General features: G+C 43.0%; 2 protein-coding genes across 2 annotated transcripts; both read right to left on the reverse strand.

The window, feature by feature from the left end:
* Window positions 1-2460: 2460 nt before the first annotated feature.
* Window positions 2461-15631, reverse strand: NSUN4 (NOP2/Sun RNA methyltransferase 4). Its single transcript, XM_044441468.1, has 6 exons — window positions 15505-15631; window positions 12301-12695; window positions 10649-10803; window positions 6353-6507; window positions 4184-4308; window positions 2461-3388 (listed from the first exon to the last, which is right to left on the reverse strand). Exons 1-6 carry the CDS (start codon window positions 15601-15603, stop codon window positions 3112-3114), a joined length of 1206 nt encoding a protein of 401 aa, XP_044297403.1. The 5' UTR covers window positions 15604-15631; the 3' UTR covers window positions 2461-3111.
* Window positions 15632-17343: 1712 nt separating this feature from the next.
* On the reverse strand, window positions 17344-21347 carry LOC123029025 (cytochrome b-c1 complex subunit 6, mitochondrial). The gene is made up of 4 exons (XM_044441483.1): window positions 21187-21347; window positions 18898-18927; window positions 18059-18220; window positions 17344-17613 (listed from the first exon to the last, which is right to left on the reverse strand). The coding sequence occupies exons 1-4, from the start codon at window positions 21235-21237 to the stop codon at window positions 17581-17583; spliced, it is 276 nt and encodes a 91-aa protein (XP_044297418.1). The 5' UTR covers window positions 21238-21347; the 3' UTR covers window positions 17344-17580.
* Window positions 21348-21397: the final 50 nt, after the last annotated feature.

Raw genomic sequence — 21397 nt, forward strand, 5'->3', positions numbered from 1 at the left:
CAATCCTGTGCATGATTAGACAGGGAAAAGAAGTCCTACAATTCCATGCATAACCAGGAAGTAGCTAGACAGATAGTGTGGGAAATGCTAATTGTTAGAATATAAGCCTACTAAATTGAATTAATCTAGTGCTTTTTGACTTTGCTATTTTCACATCTGCCAAAGTCTATTAAAAAGACATGCACCAAAAGACATGTCAGAAACAAGTCTGCTTAGTTTTCCTACACTATGAATTCTTCTAATTGTTTTTTTTTTCTGAAAGAACAACTTGACATTTTTACTTGCACATAATTTTAGACACACGATAACCTGCACATGCAATGTTTTTAAGATCATGGAGATGAGAAACTTAAGTGTGTAAATATTCTGACTGCTGGGCACAGCATGTAGAAGTATATTGAAATCTGGACTGGAAGACCTATGCAATAAATTAAATGTCTCCAAGCATTAAATGGGCTGTTCTAGCTTTTCCATGTAATTCTGAATTAAATAAAGCTACCTCTGAATCACCAACATCATATCGTTAATTCCATAATAAATGCTTTCCTAATAATAAAGATTTTCCACCTGTCCTTTAAAAATACAGAGAAACCCTATGGTTGCTAGAAAGCTTTTAAAGGGTCACAGGATTTTTTAAAAATTCCCAGAACTAAGTTTGGAAAAGAGCTCTGGCCTTGAATCTGGAGTTCCACATTTGGTTCCCCCACCCCACCCCCGCTCCCCACCACCACTGCCTTGCAGCCAGCATGGAAAAATCTGTGCTGGCTTCTTCTCTGGATTAAGTCCTATTTATTTGAGTGATGCTCACTACAACATAGGTATAGGTGTGCACAGAATGGTAGCATGCAAGGAGCACTCACAAGATCCTGTCTTCATGGAGTGTAAAGAGAAAGCAAGGGAGTACAGTCTGGCCCCTAAAATCTCATTGAGGTCTGGGGGGGGGGGGGGGGGGACATTGGCAATGTTTCCAGTAACACACACCCTTGAAAATGGGGAAAGGCCAATTCACCTGGGAGGCCATCCAGTAAGGAATATTGTGCCTCTAGAACAGACCAAAAAGATTCCATTTACTTGAGGCAGTATGCAGTACCACGGTTACAGTGCCATGTCTCCTTGTTTCTTGCAGAAAGAGAAACATAGAAACATCGAAAAAGTGCAAGTCAGAACAGGCCTCCTCAGCCTTCCAGTCTGACAGCCAGCTCGGCTCATGTAATGTCCAGCTGTCCGATCTTTCCTTTGTACAAAGGCAGCATTAAAAATAATTCTCACTGGATTGTGCAACATATTCTTTTTTGCCTTTCCACGTTGCTTGTCACACACAAGAGATGCTACAATGCAGCAAGAGCAGGGCTACACTACTACTCCATGCACCAGACCGCAGTTCAAACAACCACTTCACAGATCACACCAGTCAACCGATACATAAACCTTTCTTCCAGTAGTTGGAGCTCATCAGCGGCTACAGTCTTGCGAGGCAAATAGTCAGCCTATTGCAGGGGTCCTCAAACGTTTTGAGTAAGGGGCCAATTGAAAGGCTGAAAGGAGCAGTGTGGTGGGGGTGCCTGGGGGCACAGGCAGGTGAGGTGCCAGTGGCTTGCTCACTCAGAGACCATCTCCGAGCGAGCCACCACCTCCCCGCCCGCACAGCAAGCGCACACGCGTGGGCGGCAAACTGCAGCGCAGGCTGGATGGATGGCCGTGGCGGGCCGGATCTGTCCCGCAGGCCGTAGTTTGAGGACCCATGGCCTATGACATCTTTGTAAACAATATGCCATTTCTTCTCTTGAGTCCAAAATAGCATCGATCAGCATAGCACAGATCAGCACATTTTCCAATTTCTTGGGAAAATTTGATGACAATTTAGAAAATGCAGATGCTCCAACAAGGTGCTTTAGTATGTCCGGTGATCTCCTCCGGGCACACATGACTCGTGCTCCCCACACCCCTTCAAAAAATGTTGATGCATGCAAGAAAGCAGCTGGAAAATAGCACACAGGGAAGTGCCAGGACCACAGATCACCTTCAGAGAGCTTTAGGAATATTTTAATCAGAAAACTCCTCAATCACCCTGCCCCAGGGAAATTCACTTGGCACTGTCTTTCTCTTCAGCTCCAGGCAAAGACGTATCTTAAAAAAAAAAAAACCTTAGCCCTGTGAATGCTGGTGGCCTTTTTATATTATTGCTATATTGATGTTTTAATCTTTTGTTTTAATGGGTTTTAACATGTTGTTACTTATGTATGTTTAATATGTTGCTTTAATATGTTTAATATGTGGTTGTAAGCCACCTAGAAATGTTTTTTGGCAGTTATAAGCAGCATATAATATACACATAAAATGAATGAATGAATGAATGAATCTTTGCATTTTCAGCAAAGATGAAATGTTGCCATGGAAAATACCTTAAATAGCCTTCAGCAGACTTCATAAATGCCAGTAGAAATGCACAATACACAAGTAGATAGTTTACTCCCTTTTCCACATAATTGAAAACTTTTGGTATCACTTTCTTCTTGAGATATCTCTGAGGTGCTTTCCATGCTATTTACTGCACACTGTTGCTGCTAAAAACCATACGGGTGATGTACATGGTAGAAATAATTAGTCTGTAGCTTTAAAACTGTAATCCTTACCTGGGATTAAGTCCTTTAGAATGCAATGGATTTACTTCTGAGAAGATATATATGCTAGCATGCTAGAGATCTTTTGGAATTCAGCTCTCAGTATTCCTGACCTGGCTGGGGCTGATGGGTGCTGATCTGGAGGGCATCAAATTGGGAGAGGCAGCTTTAAAGTGCAGGGACTCTTAAGTGTTACCTGGCAAGGTGATGCTGCCATGGGAATGCTCGCACATTTGGACTGATGGCCATGTTGGCGGCATGCGAACGTGCCTCTGTTCCAAATGGATCTTCTGTTAAAAAAAACTTGAGGTGCAGGTAGTAACCCAAAGCAATGACTGCACATATAAAGTGGACAGCAGTGTGATCAACAAAGCAAGATGTTCATATTTTCTTGTAATTACAATCACAGCCCTTTAAAAAGATGTTTAAAATTGTCAAAGTAACATCTGAAAGATTTCCGTTCCGCCTTTCATGACATGTTATGTTCCTTCTAATTCAACCTGCGCAATTTGCAAAAGTACATGGGTCCAAAGTTAGCTGTGAGATGGGGAAGGATGAGCTCTCCAAGTCTGCACTCTGGATAGAAAGAAAATGTTTTCTGGAACAGCCTCCGAAAATAGCTCAAATCTTCAACTTGGACACTGATTTCATATTGGATTGCTAGTAACTCCACAGCTTTCTCAATCACATACTCATTCTGCAGCTGAGATAAGGTGCATGTCGAATACACCACCTCTCCTCCTGGACTGGTAGCAAGGATTCCAGCTCTGAAGGGAAGAGAAAGAAACATATACTGAGCGAGGAGATGATTTAAAACTAAAGCGATTCACTTGTCTAGGACTGTGGCTCAGGTTTCATGAACAGCTCAACAAAGCATGTGGCGTTCTTAATCCAAACAATACTCAGGGTCCTTTATCCACAGAGCACCCTATCCGCTGCTTCTCTGGTCAATGCTCTGCTCTGACACACAAAATCAGGCAGCCTTCTGCTGTCCTGCTCCACCAATATTCTGAATCTCCCCATACTTGAGAGCAATTGTCTCCAGCCTGGTACCCTCCAGATATTTTGAACTTCCGACTCTCATCCGTCCCAGCCAGCTTGGTCAACGTCCTGGAATCCTGGCTGCGAAAACAGCTGAAGGGCATCAGACTGGGGATGTCCACCTGAGAGCATTGCTTCTCCTCCTTGCTCTCCACTGAGTTATCCAAGTCCAAGTGGGAGAGTATCTTACAAGAATCTCATGAAGTAGCAGGAGTTCCTTGGGATAATTACACTGAAGACTGAGCTCCCATCTGGCTCACACTCTGACTTTTGAAAGTATCATTTGCCCAGTTGGTTATGGCAAATAAAGCTCACCTCCAAGTGGATAAGGCAGGGGAGCGTTGTGCGAATCTTCCACGCAACAACTAACATAGATATATGTGGGCAGGGAGGCAGGCAAACATAGGAGGTAGACTATTAAGGTTTGGGAGCTTCTGTGAACAATGTAATCAAACATAAAACATGGGGCCCAAGCAAGGCTCAACAGGTAGCTTCCATCACAGAAGGTCCAGATCACTCACACGAGTAATTGCAGTTGGAGCATTGGCAACATCTGACGCTCCCCTTTTCTCATGCGCTCAAAAATATTATTGTCCTCTTCTAGGAGTGAGTGCCGATCATTTGTGCACGGCACATCCACAAGCACCTACATGGAACACAATATCAAGAGTTTACTCTTAAAAACTATCATGAGTTTTACCTGTTAATTTCTTCCCACCCAGTCAGATGTATTTTGGTCAGGTTCCTTCTAATCTGCTCAAGAATGCTGACCATATGGTGAAAAGTCAAGAAAAGAATTTCAAGCTGTTATTGTCCTCAACAGTTATGGAAACACAAACTAGAAATTTACTGAGCTTTGTTATCTAATTCAAAAATGACAAGTAAAATTCTCAGGCTACCCCATAGAGAAAACTATCGGACTATATGTTAGAGGCAATTTTGTGTAAATCACATCACAGCTGCAAGTATTCTTCAGTTCCTTGCAAATAAGAGAATGCCCCCTTTGCCAACGGTATAGTGCTGGACTAAGGGTAAGGAGCCAAGTTAAAATCTTGGCCATGGAACTCACTGAGTGAATTTCAGGCAGACACAATCTCTCAGCCTAAACTGTGAGCATAAAATGGTCAGGAAAACCATGTACATCCAGAGAAGAAAAGATCTCAGAAATTAAATAACATATAAATAAAATTGAAGATATAAATGTACATACCTAGACGCAATACTGTCAAATAGAAAATGAAAGATTAATCTGGGAATTATTAAAAACAGGTGTGGGGTGGTAACAGTTCAAGAATAGAAACAGAATCCAGTTAGACTCTCTGAAAATTGCATCATTGTATTGGCAAAATGCTTTCAGACTCTAAGGTTATACATCACTTTTTGTGGATCACATGTTATGTATCACAGTTTATGAATCTACTGTATACATCAAACTGTAGATGAATGCGTTGGCATAAAAGAAAAATCTTGCTGGATCAGACCAAAGGTCCATTTAGTCCAGCACTCCATACCCACAGTGGCAAACCAGCTGCCCACAGGATCCCTCAAGCAGGATGAGTGAAAGACCTCCTCGTGCCCAAGATCCACTGGTGTGCATATAAATAGGTTCTAGCATGGCCATGAACTATGGCATATTGGGGATCCCAGAGATCCTGCCATAAACCCTTTTGGAGTCTGGATGAAGCAGCCCTTACAGACTATCCAGAGTCAGTAACATCTTATGGAATAACTCCTTGAAATAGCAGTGAAAACAACCAACATGTTTCCCAGCTCAAGGGTGTTACCAACTTATGAGACCATCTAAAGGTTAGGAAAATAACAGAAAGCATCTGCAGCCAGATCAATAACTGGAAAAATATTAATGAAGCAGGCATAGCAAAACTCCCAGCTAGAGCTCCCAGACCATCAAAAAGCTAAGCACTTTGGGACCCTACAATCTCTAGAACAATGTCTCACCAAATAAGAGTAATGAGTGGTCAGTGTGACTGAACAGGAATACATTTCGTGTCTGTACCTGCTTTATTTAAGTGCCCTTTCAATATGCAATCTTTGTGAATATATCGGTAGAGCGCCTGTGGGCCGCTTCATTGCTCCAACTCTTTTTAAATCCCTAATCTGATTGGGAGCGATCATTCTCCTCAAACATAACTTTGAGCCACCAGATGAATCACGTATAAAGTACAGATCTTGGCTATACTGTTAGTGAAGGAAAACAGTTCAGTGAAGTGTTATTCTAGGATTTGTACTCTTAAGATAAGCAAATGTGAAAATGTTCTAAAGGGGCAAGCCCTATTCTGTATGAGAAAATAATCCAAAGATTTGTATCTATTGTACTCTCCTAATGTGTGTGAATGTTCCAGTCTCAGTACCTCCATGTACCATATTACAAATGTCACAATGTCCCTCTTTTATTGTGAAAGGATTCCCCCAGCCTGAATGAAGGAAAGTCAGCAGAAGTAGCATACAAATTACAAGAAGGAAATGGCTAAAGAACTCAAAACAAGGCATTTTGAATGTGAACAAGAAGCTATAGTTAGTTAAGGTTGGGGGTAAAATACTAGACAAACAAGACTTTCAAGATACACTCAAAATTGGAAGCAATTGCATTTTATCTAGGAAAAACATCACATTTGAGCTTTGAGCCTCAGTCTGTATCTCATCCCATAATCCCTGCAATTTGTAGCACTGACCTTATCATAAGTGTTTTTCTCCAGGTCACCCCACTTCCTTCCATCCCATGATGTAACCCGCACTGTATTGTGGATCTCTCTGGGAAGGTAGCTGCGGAGAACCCCACGCAGCCGGCCAGTGCGTGAAACAGAGAGATCGTTGGCTGCCAGCTCTCCTATTGAAAATGAATAACAGCATAAACCAAAGGCAGCTCAACCTTCAGACTCTTTAAATCAGAAGGAATGATGTGTGCATGACCACCAAATGACAGCTATATCACTGTGTGCTGTGTACACCTTTCTCATTTGCACGCATCATACTGTCACACACACACAGCCACTTCTGGACAAATCCATGGATTCAGGAGAAGCATTACAAACAGGAGAGGCAGCTGCCAAGGTATCAGACTCTAACCCTGTCCTAAGAACATCTGGCTGGCACCTCTTTGGCCTCTGGAGGTGACCCACCATCCTTGGATTATAGTATAGAGGTAGCCAGATTTGCTCAATGGAAGAGCCACATGTGGGAAATGTCAGATGTTTGAGAGGAGCTAGTTGGTACCCGTGGGGGGTGGCAAGCGGGTGCCCACGGGCAGCAATGGCAGGTTGTGAGCAGCAAAATAAACTCAGAGGGTTTTATGCAGCTCCGAAGTCTCGGTTTGGCCACCCCCAGAATATGGCTACTCCAGCCCAGAAACCCCAATGCACCCCAGACTTAGGGCAGATCTTGTCCTGGTGACAGTGCTTGGACAGCAAATGTCATTGACCAGCATGCTAGCTGATGCTGCCCCCTCCTCACTTGACACCAAACCATGGAGACTGTAGCCTCTGGTCCTATAAAGAAAAACCACCAGAAGACTATTGTATATCGAGGAGATAGGGATGGTGTGCCACAATTGCTCCCTCTGTTCCTATGTCTCCTGAAGGACCTTAAGAATAGGGTCTCCTTAAGACCCAGTTGAGGTTCTCTGGCATGAAAAATGTGTTATTCTAGGCCGGTTGCTGATCGGGATGGTACAGCCTTGGAATGCAGGAGGATACTGTACACAGTGGATTTGGCTTACTGTCCACACACCTTAACTTATCTTTTAGGTGGTACCGAAATCATCATGAGACCTACAAACAGCAGGTGTGATTGATTACAGTGCTGTATTGAATGGCACGCAGCACTCCAAAATTTAGGATAAAAACCCTCCAAGTTCTGCCCAAGGGGAGCTTCGATGCAGGCCTAACTGGGCAGGTGCTGCATGCCGGCCGCAGACTGGGGTCTCCTCATTGTCGTCCACTGGGGCTCCCGACAACTGATTGAGGAAGGTCAGCTTGTTTGGTATTGTATAGTCTTCATATTATTGTGCCTGCTTTGGAATAAAATCTTTTGACATCAACCCACCTGGATCCAACCACCTTTTGCTTCTGGATCCAAAAAGAACCCTTGCCTTTGGCAAAACGCTTGGCGTCCCTCCTCCCTCTCCTTCACGATCTTCATTCTCACAGCCTCAGAACAGTTTTCAGGGCTATCTAAAACATTTCCACCAAATTTCAGTTGCTGTGTGCTTAAAATCTCGGCTGTTTCAGCCCTTTCCTCCCACTCGTCATCTATATCAGAGCCAAATTCCACAACTTCTTGGGGCACCTCTGCAGAGGGACTGGCCACACTGGAACCATGGTTTCCTCTGCACCATCAGCTATTAAAGTGCCCCTTTGACTGAACTGGTTTCTCTCTCTGAAGGCAGGGGTGGCCACCCAAATAGAGCTGCAGCACTTTCCAAGGCCCACACTGAGTTAGGCAAGACTGAGGAAACATCTGAGTCAGCGCCTACGAATCGCTCTCCTGAGCTTCGCAAGGAGCTATCCAAGGTGCTGCTTTTCCCAAACCTTTGCCTTGCTGGACTTCACCTTAATAGAACTTGAACGTATGCCTTGCCACAAGCCAAGAGCGTCATGCTTCAGCTGGAACCCCATCTGGGTGATACTATCTCCTGGGAGAAAACAAAGGAGCTTTCGAAAGATGAACCTGTGCAATCCCAATCACAATGTGGACCTCTCAGCAGCTTTCGATACCATCAACCATGGTATCCTCCTGGATAGGCTGGCGGGATTGGGAGTAGGAGGCACTGCCTGGCACTGCCTGCTCCTACCTTGAAAGCCGATTCCAGAAGATAGTGCTGGGGGACTTTGGCTCTGCGCTATGGCAACTTTGCCATGGAGTACCGCAGGGTTCCATTTTGTCCCCCTTGCTATTTAATATCTACATGAAACCGCTGGGAGAGGTCATTAGGAGGTGTGGGCTGCAGAACCATCAGTATGCTGATGATATCCAGCTCTACCTCTCTTTTTCAACTAATCCAGGTGAGGCAGTGGCTGTACTGAACTGGTGCCTGGCCGAGGTAATGGGCTGGATGAGGGCCAATAAACTGAAGCTCAATCCAGATAAGACGGAGGTTCTGTTGGTGGGTGATTCGAGCTCCTGGGTAGGTGACTCAGGCCTTGCCCTGGATGGGGTTGTACTCCCTCTAAAGGACAGGGTCCGCAACTTGGGAGTGCTCCTCGACCCGGAGCTGTCCTTGGAAGCCCAAGTGACAGCGGTGGCGAGGAGAGCTTTCCTTCAGCTTTGGCTAATCTATCAGCTGCGTCCCTCCCTGGAGGATTGCCTAGCAACATGCATTGCTTACTTCCTGGTTGGACTTCTGTAACTTGCTTTACGTGGGGCTGCCCTTGAAGACAGTCCGGATACTTCAGATGGTTCAAAATAGAGCTGCCAGGATGCTGTCGGGGACTGGGTGTTAGTCTCATATAACCCCAGTCCTCTATCAGCTCCAATGGCTCCCCATTGAAGTCCGGGCTCAATTCAAGGTGCTGGTTATTACCTATAAAGCCCTAAACGGCTTGGGACCAGGATACCTAAAGGAGTGCCTTTTTCCCCTATTTGCCTTCCCGCCCTCTGTGATCAGTAGCAGAGGCCCTCCTCCGGGAACCCTCTGTGAAAGATGATAGGAGATAGAGTAGCCGGAAGGGGGCCTTCGCTGCGGTGGCGCTCCAACTATGGAATGAGCTCCCTAGAGAGGTCCGCCTGGCGTTGTCATTATATGTTTTTCAGTGCCATGTCAAGACTTTTTATTTAATCAATATTTTAATACCTTCTAATATTGAATTGTATTTTATTAATTTGCAGCCAGAGTGGGTTGTCTATTTATGCTGTTAGCTGTCCAGATATGTTTGTAATTGGACGGCATACAAATTTTATAAATAAATAAATGTGCTACGAAAAGGAAGGGAACTACAGCAGGTCTCTCCAGTTGACCCAAACAAGTGAGCCATGCCAAATTCTATTGCAATTTCCCCAGGGTTCCTAGTGCAATCAGGACAAAAGCTCCCAAGCAACATTCCCCTACAATATTACTGAAAAGCAAGTCTCATACCAGGACTTATTTCTAAGAAAACATGCAAAAAACCTAGCTATACAATTCATTATACTATACAATCTTAATTTGTGAGATAAACAAGAGCAGGAGGAGAATTCATTTTGGGGAATTAGAAAACTGCATGGCATGAGACCTACACTTTTCTGAGGTTCACGAGCCTTGTGATAAAGAGTCAAAATCTACAGCACCAAAGCCTTTATGCCCAAAACCGCCTTATATTAAGTCAGTCTAGTCCCTTTTACTCAGATCTGAATGGCAGAAGTTCTCCAGGGGGAATCTTCTCCAGCTCCCCCCGGGGATGCCCGGTTTGAACCAGGAACTTTCTGTAGGTAAAGTACGTGCTCTCCCACAGAACAATAGCCCTCCCTGAAAGAAAAGACACCTAAAGCACACCAAGAGATGAGAAGACCTGGGCAAAAGCCCAGAAAAAAATGGGGAGAGTATGGCAAGAGCATTTTACTCATTTTTCCAAGGTATGTTTAAAATCTGTTTTCCCCAAAGGTTTCTTTCTTCCCTTCACCCACTTTTTGCTTTGTTCCCTCTGCCATCCCAACCAAGCCTTCACATATCTAGGCACAACACACAAGCACCTTCTCCTTTAGTTTCTTAAGTGTAAAAGAACCAACACATTTCAAAAATATGCAATCAATCTCAAAGCCCACTTAATGGGGTATAATGTATGTTGAATATATGTGCATAAACTCCATTATGATGACTGACGGGGAGAAACTTTGCACAGAATATATCAGCTCTGGAGATGGTTGTGCCCAAGACTTCAACCCTGCAAACAGAGTCCACACAGAAGTACAAAAAACTGTTTCACTGGCTGGTTCCAACTTCACCACAGGAATACCAGCTGCATATTGAAGGGCAAAGGCAGGAATAGGTTACTTACGACAACATCCAGTCTGCAGAAGTGCCAACGTTTTCCCACCTGGTGCTGCACAAAGGTCAAGGACTAAGTTACCAGGCTGTACATTGAGAGCCAAGACAGGCAAGATTGATGCAGCATCCAGGAGATAATAGCCCAGAATTCCTATAAAGTCTGGTCTGCAAAGAAAGGAAAGGTATGAAGCTTAAATGTACAATGAGCCCAAGCAGTATGAACTCTACAGTGACTCCTGCTTATAAAGTACTGGCAACATGGAAGGGCTGTGGTCAATGCACGGTTTGCAAAAGCTTCCAGGTTTACTCCTTAGCATTTCCAGGCAAGGTCGGAAAGGCCCAGTGGTGGAGAGCTGCAGCCAGTCAGCACAGCTAACACAGAGCGAGATGAAACAATGCTTTCAGTCTATACAAAGCAGCTTCTTCTCACCAGGTATGCACATGACTCTGGGAAATTCCTGAGTTAATTAACCACGAATTACAGGATGAGCAGAGCACTCAAGGCACATATTCATAATGTCTGCTTTCAGTTTAAAACCAGACTCAGAAAAATGGGTTAACCCCTGAGTTAATCCAACAATTGTCCATGGTTTGTTGCTGGATTAACTCTGGGTTGTTTAACCCATAAATAAACCAGAGCTTCTGGGTTCACATGCCACAATCCTGTGTTGTTGAATAAAAGCAGAAACAAGTATATAGCTTATGAGTTTTGCTCATCCCTACCATTCCTGGATTAAATCACCTAGGAATTTCCCATAGCAATACTCCAGATGATGCATGGCTCCAGCTTCAGAGAGGGGATGGTCTGGGGAAAAACACGGGATGAAAAAATATGGGACGAATATGGGACGAAAAAAGTTTATTTGGAAAATGGGAGAGGGGATGGATTTCTTTCCCATTTTAATGCCTTCACATCTGTATTCTAGTTCCTGTTACCCCTCAACATGGGCCATGCTGGTTGCTGCTGATGGAAGCTGAAATACCAAAATATCTGGGAGGGAAGGCAGATGGTGCTCACCTCTCTTAAGAGTGCACATGTGATTTTTATAGTTGCTGATGTAATTATTTATGAAATAATGTAATTATTTAAGAAATGCAGCTGTTTCTTGTTATTTTTTTATGTTTCTATCTACCATACAAGTCAGAAGGGGCCATCTCAGGCCATCTAGTCTGACTCGCAGCTCCAGCCTGCTCTGCTCATGTAATCCCCAGCATGTACTTGTCCAATGAGCTTTTTGAGTTAATGAATGTTTTGCTTTTCACATGTTGTGAGCAACATTATGCTTTCATTTAGTGCAAATAAAAGATGAATGAAATAAATGGATAGATAAATCCATGCTCGTGCAAACACATACAGTGGGGCTGTGAGCAAGTGAACAAACAGGAGCAAAAGAAGTTTCTGGAGCCTTTGGCAACATCTTGTTCCCCCCTTCCACCTGCTCTGTCTTCTTCTGGAAGGGCAGACAGCATATGTGCTCCATTTTAGTAAGAGACAAAAGTTGTGGCTCATTAAGAACATCAAAGAGAAACAAACACTGTGTTACTTACTATTGATAACAAGCAAATATTTTAGGAAACATTCATAAGAAACGTTTCAATCTGACAAATATTGAAGAATATCCCCCCTACACACACGCGCATGCATACAAATCAGCAACATACTTGGCTGGATGAAAAAGACTTATATCTCCTTTGGGGAATGTGTAGCATTTGATGTTAGGACTGATGGAAGGAAAGGGCTGTGTTTGGGGTAGCTCAGAAGGTTCAGCCTGAGTTTCTTGAGAGAAGGTAGATTCACTGGCAACTTGCTTAGCTGTAGAATCCAAATCCTGCACTCGTTGTAGAGATTCCCAAACAAAATCCACTGCATTTTTGTCTTCTAGTTGCTGGATTATCTGCTGCACATCAGAGAAATTGTTGACCAGAGCTCCATATTTCTGTTCCGACAGGAGGCTGATGCGGATGGAGGGCCAGAGACTACCAAACTGCACACTGTAGTTCATGTCAAAGATCTGCAGAGCCCGTCTAGTATTTAGCATCCGAGGAGCAGTAGTTGCCTTTAAAGGGATTAAAAGAACAGGTGTGTAACAGACTTGAAATCTCCAGTGCTGCTTAAGAGTGAACATTTCAGTGATATCCTCTACAAAAGTGGTATGTTTTCCCTACTGGCAACCTCTCCCTGATACTAAGAGAACTGGTTCACATGTAACAGCAGTAAACTGTGGGTGAATTAACCCACAACTTGCTGTGGTGTGTGCAAGGAATGTTCTGTGGCCATTTTGAATATGTGATTCCCAATTATGGACTGTTACTTGATATCCTAACCCAGACACCATAGATTAGTTATAGGATAAACAACCCACAATTAAGCAACAAGTAGCACTTAGTTTAACTGTGGGTTGCTTAACCCATAATCAACTTATAGTGTCTGCATTCAGATGCTATGTAGAAACCCCTGATTGTTATTAAATAAATAAAGCAGCCTTTTTATTTTCTAACCTGCCCCATTAGCCATAAGGCTCTCTGGGTGGGTTACAACAATAACAACAACAAACATAAAATAAAATAAAATAAAATAAAATAAAATAAAATAAAATACAGGATAGAATAAAATATAAAAATAGAAACAACAATTACCAATAAAAACTTTTACAACAATATCAGATGGGCTACAATAATAACATATCCACAGTTAAAATGCTACTAGAACAAGTTAACAATTAAAATACTGTTGAAATAAAAAGGTTTTCGCCTGGCAAACCTCTCTGAGGAGCTCGTTCCAAAGTCGGGGTGCCACTGCAGAAAAGGCTCTTCTTAATGTTACCACCTTCCTTCATGTTATCACCCTGTTAGGGAGGTTAGACTGAGCGTCTGTGACTGTGAGCATCGCAAGTCATCCAGTGAGGTTCATGGCTGAGTGAGGACTAAAACCCAGATCTCCCAGGTCCCCAGTCCAACATTCTAACCACCAGCTACACTGGCTCTGCCTGGGACATGATCAATCCACAGTCTACACCATTACATACAAACAGACCCTGTAATCTTTTCAGCACTAGGTGAAGACTCTCCTTTAATCCCATAAATTTGACTGCATATGATGGGGGTTTTGATGCTATTTATTTTATCAGGTCCCAATATTTTAGTATGTCTTTGTATAGGCTTTTAATTGTTTTAAAATTTTGTTTGTTAAAGGTTTTATTTTATGCTTTTATTATGCATTACAATTATATTACAATTTTGGTGAACTGTCTGGAGAGCTCTGGTTATTGGGCAGAAGAGAAACAAATGAAATAAAATGAGCAAACATTTCCAAAGGTTGGGTTTGGTCTCATATGGAACTAGGAGCAAGCACCCCATTCAAGAACACACACCCTGCAGCATGTCCACATCGCTGGGCAGTGAGAGTGAATTAGCACAGTCATGAGACTGCAGCAAATCACACAGCTATGTCCAACTCAATCAACACCCTGCCACCAGACTCACAAGACTGATCCTTCCCACATGAGATGACACCAAGGAAACACCCACCCCATTCCTATCCTAGGGACATATTCTCCCCTATACAAGGAGGTTTGCATTCTGCAACCAGAAAGTCCATATTCTGGGGATGAAGTATATGAATGTAACCTTGTCCAGTGAACAGGCTTTATTTTACAACAATCCTTGGAGATATTTGTTGCACTGCTTTTCTGAGGGGCTGAAGAAAGGTAACTGAAACTCAAGGTACAATGGAGGGAATACCAAAAGTAATAGCAGAAGGACACTAGAATTGGTGCAAAAATCCCATACATTTCCCTACCCAGTAACAGGAACTACTGAACATTTTACCAAATATTTCTTTGGAAAGAGGAGGGCAAGGAACTTAACCCATAATCAACCCAACTCTTCTGTAGTTAGTAGCAATGTCTGTGTATAGGTGTTTGTGTATGGGGGGCTGTGTCCTGTAAGAACCAACCAGCTTCTGTAGAAGGAAGACTACAGAATAAGTCCAGCCACAAGATGCAGATCAGGATTTCTGAGTAGATATGTAAAGTACACCGCAAGTCTGTGAGACCTAAATGTAATTACCTTTAAATTCTATTAAGCTCTATGGGATTTACTTCCAAGTTCAGGAGGCTAGCCTGCATTTTTTAATTTATTTAAAGATTAAAGGAACAGGATTACCTGTGCAATCCTATTTTTATCAACTCAATTCGGCATTCAATGGGCTGCATCCAAATTTAGTCATACTAAGAGAAGATTAAGGATGCAATCATGCCTATGGTTAGAGTGAAAAGAACCCTCGTACAACTCCCAGCATTCCTCAGCCTAAACACGAAAAGGATCGCACTCAAAATTCGTAACGACTATGTCAAATCTCGTTGATTTCAATCTCACTGATTTCAGGAGACTTAAGAATGACTGAGGTTGCAATCCTGTATCTGTTTACCAGAGGGTAAACCACAATGAACGTAGTCCTTACTTCTGAGTAAACACGTATAGGATTGCACTGTACGTCTGCATCGATCCCAGAGAGGTTAAAGGATGGAAAGTTCCCTTAGCCGCGCGACTTTTATTCTGAAAGAAAAACAGCAGAAGTTCTTTTTCAAAGAGCCCGAATGGAACTCTTTCTTCAACACTAATTTCAGATAAGCAAGGCGGAAAGTGGGATTGGGGGAATTTAACAACCGGGGTTCGTGAGCTGTTTGCAAAGAGGATTAGCCGGGCGAGAGTGCAGGGGCCAGCAAGGAAAGCAAGCCGCGCGAGGCGGGGTGCGCGATGCAGGATCGCGAAGGGTCTGCCAGGGAGACCGGGAAGACGGTGCGGAGGCGCTGCAGTCACTCTGGCCTCGCCGAGCGCCCGGGAAGGCGGCAGTTTTCCACTCACCCATTTCTTCTTATAGTGCCGATGTCGGCAGGGAGCCGAGGCGAGGAACGGGCCGCTCGGCAAAGGCGCCTCTCGCCGCGGCCGCTGCAGCAGCAGCATGAGCTGCAGGAGAGGCCGCCTCCCTCCCGCAGCGTGAGCAGCAGCCATCTCTATGCTCCGACGCCAAGCGCCCAACCAGCCAATCCGACCTACGTTAAGCGCTCCTCCTGCGGGTGGGGCCACCGCGGGGCAACCCACCGCACCGGCAGACCGGAAGAGCGGGAAAGAGATCGCAGCCCGCCCGGTCTTCGTAACCTAATATGCATATTAGGCAAATCAGACAGTTTAAGGCGGAGATTTCCTATCAAGTGCGCCCTCTTCGCGCCAGGCACCTAATGCAGGAGCTGAAGGAACGCTGGAAACGGACATGCCTGATTCATTTCGGCTAGAAAAGAAAATCCTTGGCCTTGGACGAGGCAGGTTCATTATTATGCCAGTGTACATAGTTCGGTGTCTGCCCTCGATTCCGTGAAAGCAAAGCTAGTCCCTTTTTTTTCTTCCAAATTGCAAATTCTTGACAACTGTTGTCTTTACTAAAATCAAAACACACCCTTAGCTTGCACCTGCTAACCATTTAGAAACAAATGGAATGCTTCCCCACAGCAGCAGAATATAGGTTGCAGACCACTGCACAATTACTGGGTAAATCATGTTGATTTCAAGAAAATTACAATTCATTTATTTTGATCTAGAGTTGCACATTATTTCAGTTCCTCCTTTGTTCACTGCACACCTGCATCTTCACCATTTCTCAACCACAGCTCCCCCCAGCAGTCTAGTGCGCTCCGGCGTGAACCACCACTTAAATCGGCACTGCTTTTTCAGGTATGGGTGAAGCCTGGCAAATGAAATTTCCTAAAATGTGTAGATGTGCACAGCGCAGAGATAAAAATGAAATTTTAGTATGGAAAAAGCAGCATACAATGCTAGCAAGAAGCGCCAAGAATTGTTCAGGACACAAAAACCTGCATGGCTGCCTAAGCACTTACAGGTTTTACAAAGCTGTTGCAAAAATTGCAGCTTGACCAATGCAATAACAAGGTGGGCATGATAATCCAATGACAGCAGCACAGGAAGAATCATGGCAAAATGAACCAATACTTCTATGTCTGACTTGTATGTAGCCTGGATTTCCAGATCCAAAGTTAGGGACAGTCCCTTGACACTGGAGCTAAGAATCAGAGTTACAAGCAATTTTCCATAGTCCTTTGCAACTGCTGCTCTTAGAAGTCAGGGAAAGGGACCTCACAGAGCAGCAAAAAGGGGCATTTCAGTGGACAGGGAGGGGAGGAGACTGGAGAAGTCAGGAAAGGATTTATCCAGCAGCCACTCCTGCTTCTTTCCCTCACCCCTCTGAGGCGTTCTAACTAGATAAGTGAAAAAGCCCTTCTACCAGAAAAGCAGGCTGGGAACGCAGAGATCTCAACTGCTCCTCCTGCTCTTTATAGAATGACTGTAAGCCTCTGAGCTTGGGGAGGTATAGTAACAAGACTAGACTTAAAACCCATTCTTCACCTAGAAGAGTTCTCCCATTTCCCATTTGACCTGTGGTCATTAGGTGGTTTTCTGCTGAGTGCTATGTGCTCATTTTGACTTCAAATATTTTTAACCAACTTTTTCAATTCTATGAATTATGATCTGTATGCAATTTATTTTCAATGCCATGAGAAAAAACTCTTTCTGAACTTGGTGTGCATTTCATTTAGAGCATGCTAGAATATTTATTGGAATGGTACCATGTTACTGTGGAATTTCTATCATGGAAAATGGCACTCAAGAATGCATCTGAATTAACAAACATTTAGCATTTCACAGGAACTTTGTTTAATATGGGAAGATACAGAAACATTGTAAAGTGTTGCAAATCTTCCAAACAACATAGAAGTATTTTGATGGCAACCTCTAATGCTTAAGAATTCCTAGATAGCTAGTTCCTTCTTCTCAAGCCACAAATGCATAGCAACACATCTACTTGAACAGAACAAGTTCAGATTTGCATCAGGTGTAGAAGAGGAGAGGATTGGCTTGCATGAACATCTATTTTAATTTGGAGAAGAGTTTATGAGCCACCTGAAAATCAAAAGATAGAACACATTTAATAAAAATTAAGACACATTAGTTACTGTTGCACTCTCTTTGGGAGCGAACTACATTCTAGCAGACAAGATAGCTCTTCCAGAGAGCTATAGTTTGGCAGCAGCAGGGAATTCTATAGGATGTCCTTTACAAAATATTTGGATGCTGCACAGAATTTCTAAACAACTAATAAAGAATGAAAAATGAGAACTGTGTAATTTCTCTTATGAAGCTGACAGTTCTTTCAAAACTATAAGGTACATAGTAAGATTGCATTTGAATTATTTGTTATTAATAAATACCTACATTCAAATGTAGTTTCTTGTTTGATGTCAACATGAACGGAATAAAAATTTTATGACTCAGCTTCGGAGAAATAGCTCATTTTCAGAGCCATATGCCAATGCTCAGACTGAGACGTCATTCTGTAGCAACTTACACAATGGTCTCTCGCATGTAAGAAGTCAAAAAGCTCCTCTGTACAGGTCTCTTCTGTATGGGACCTTGAGGTCACTCGAGCATCACACTGTTCTAAACGTTCCCGGACTTTCAAACATTTTTCTGATTTTTCACATTGTTCCCTGAGAGTAGTTAAGGGATCCTGGAGGAAAAGCAACATAAAAGTAGGAATAATTAACATAGATGCCTCATTACTAATTGAAGCTCACCCTTGCCCTAGAAAACACAAGATCTTGCTCTCTCTAATTCCAAATAAGGGAAAGGTACAAGCAGCTTTGAAATTGTGGGCTCTAAATTGTAGGTCATCACCAACCAAACTGTGGCAGCCAAGATGACTGAGAAGCACTTGTAAAAATGAAAGCCAAGGGCCTCAGAATTATAAACATGAGCCTTTGAGCCATGAAAAACTTTCTTAATCCGTACAACCCAAGTGATGTCTGTCACTGCTCTGGACTGGGAAAAGGATACATGTGCATGTAAAATAACATTTCAGGCTTCACAGTGCAGTTAAGTCAGGGGCACTATGTGCAGAAGTTGCTGTAGGATGTTTACAGATATTCAAAAAACATTACAATGTGATCCTAGAAATATGAATACTGCATCTCAGTTTGCCATGCAGAGAAAGCCATGTATTAATACTTTACTAACCAACTTTCAGCTCTGAATCCAAACAGACATCCTCCCCACATCTTTGTACCATTTGACAGCTTTCCAATTCTAGGTGGGAAATTTTGTGAAGCAAGAATTAATGTAAGTTTGTTGAGTAGGAAACCCTATGAATGACTTTTCTTACTTCATCATCATTATAAAGTTACATACCACAAGTTCTTCCTCCTCCTCCTCTTCCTCCTGAACAGAGAAACAAGAAAATCAAAAGAAATTCATGAGTCTTAAAATTTGCAGACCACCATAGCAAAACCAGGAACAATTCCAATTATTTACATTTTTCTATGCAAGACAGCTTCTCCCTGTCATAAGTTATTTTGAATATGCTTAGTACACCAATGCACTATTTGTTCCTAAATATCTATTCAACAGTATTTAGTCCAGTTGAACTTGGTATCAAGAAATATATTGGGACACAGAATAATTGTGCAATGAAGCCTTCACTCCTGGAGAACAGTTATGATTAAACTAGAACCAGAACCAAAATTATCAGGGAAAATCTACTGCACTTTAAGCAACAGAGATAATTTGTGATAGAGATGGGTATTGTTAAAATAAATTAAACAATAGGAGTCTAAATGGGGAAATTTCTTAGGGAGCTTCCAGAGGCTTCTAGTGCTAACAAGCAGAAGACATTGTATAACTAACTCCATCTTTTCTTCCTCAATGGATCTCCTGTGGTAAGAAATCCTACCACCACTACCACATACAAACAAGAATTCTGCAAAAAGAAAAAGAAAAGAAAAAAGACAGAGCAATGGCACAAAAATAAGTCTCACCTGGAAGTGTAGCTGAATTTTGTGTAAGAGAAATGAGGAACGGATGTGGCAAAGCACAAGAGAAAAATATGTGGCCCTCCAGGTATTAGAACTACATCATCTTGGACCTAGCCCATTTGGGTTGATGCGAGTCCAACAATATCTGGAAGACCACATCTGTTTATCTATCTGAATGGTAGAAGCACATGGAATTAAGTGTGCAAGTTATTATTTAAGCAAATACAGCAGAGACTCAGGGAACATTATATGGAAGGCACTGCGAAACAACATAATGTTGAACAGGATAAATGAAAGATAACCCCACAGCAAATATATAATATGGGCATCTTACAGTGCAGTTCAAAATGAGATGGGCCAAAGTATTCAAGAAGAAGGAGAAAAGAAACTGAAACAACACTAGAAAAACCAGCTTTGTTAAGTTGTACATAACTTTTTCAGCAGGAATTGTATACCAGGCACTGTACAGAATAAATAAATTAGGTTGTAACTACAGTAGCAGGGATCACAGACAGTAAAAGCTAAAAAGAAGAGAGGGGAATATCTTGTCTGGAAACTAGAACATGCATCTGCACATGTACTCATAAGTTGATACCTCTGTGAAAAATAAGGACAATGGAAAAATGAATTTAGGAAGGCTGGGATGAGTCCATGTAACCTGTTCTGAGTTTCTTTCAGAAGGGAGTTAAGTATAAATACATGGATTGTGAAACTAAAGAGGGTTTAACCAGAGCATCACAAAGATGGCAAAGCTTTGATAGAAGTGAAATAGCAGGCACAGAGCAAAAACTTACAATAAAAAGCAACAGAAAATAAAAGCAACAGGCAGAGGATTTATTTTATAATATTTTAAAGCTGTCCAATAATTAGTGCTCACTGGACAGATTACGATAAAGCACTGTATGTTAATGCTTTTCTTAATACCATGAGAAGTGTGCCCTGAAAGGCAAGCTTCAAATATTTTAATTTAAAGTGCTCATTAACTGCACAACTATATTGCCCTGGAAATAGTAAGCTAGAGGGAAGCATCTCCCAGCACCCACCATTAGCCAGAGGTCCAAGGACCACTGGCAAGTTGAACCCCCAGATTCCCTATAATGACACCAAGCCAAGGCGGATACGAACCAGGTCTATTCACTGGCTACAGAAGAAGCAACTATAAAATTCTTGCTTCTCCCTCCCTTCCTCCCCGGAAGAATACTTGCCTCTGAATGAAAGAAGCCAAGAAAAAAATATCCTGGCGCCATCTTGCCAATTGAACAAGTTGCCAATGAAAATAATCTGCCCTGAAGTGCATCCAGAAGGCCCTTATAACTCATCACCATATTCTGGTCTTGAAAGGCTGCCTCCCCTTCCTTTCCCCTTCCCGTGTGTATCTTCTCGTGCTGATATGGGCTTCCTCATTACATCCAGTGGGGCTGACTCTGAAAACAATGGGCACAGGATTGCAGCCGCAGCTATTCTGGCTGAGCTATCCACAGATCTACTGCAGTCCTATTAAACGAGACTTCGGCAGGAGGACGAGCCGGGAGTAGACCAAGACCCAGCGTGGGAACGCGACTGGGAGCAAAGCAGGTGGGAAACTCGAAGGAAGCCGAAGGGAACTCCTCAGATTCGAAAACAAAACACCTTTCGTTTACGCATCGTAATGAAGGGAAGAGCTCACCTTTGGGTCGCCACTGCGGCCTTCCAACGCCTTCTCGTCCTGCCACCCCATCGCTGCAGACCTTGCTCAGGCTTCGTTCCACTGCCTCAGAAGGACGCGCAAGGGTCACCCGCACGCTCGACGGAAGTCCCGCCCTTTCATCACCCTCGTTCCAACCGACCTTCTTAAGATGGCTCCATTTTATTACACCCAACATGGCGCCTCTGTTTGC

The sequence above is a fragment of the Varanus komodoensis genome, unplaced genomic scaffold (genome assembly GCF_004798865.1).
Source record: "Varanus komodoensis strain SLA01 unplaced genomic scaffold, ASM479886v1 scaffold1, whole genome shotgun sequence".
Classification (NCBI taxonomy): Eukaryota; Metazoa; Chordata; class Lepidosauria; order Squamata; family Varanidae; genus Varanus; species Varanus komodoensis.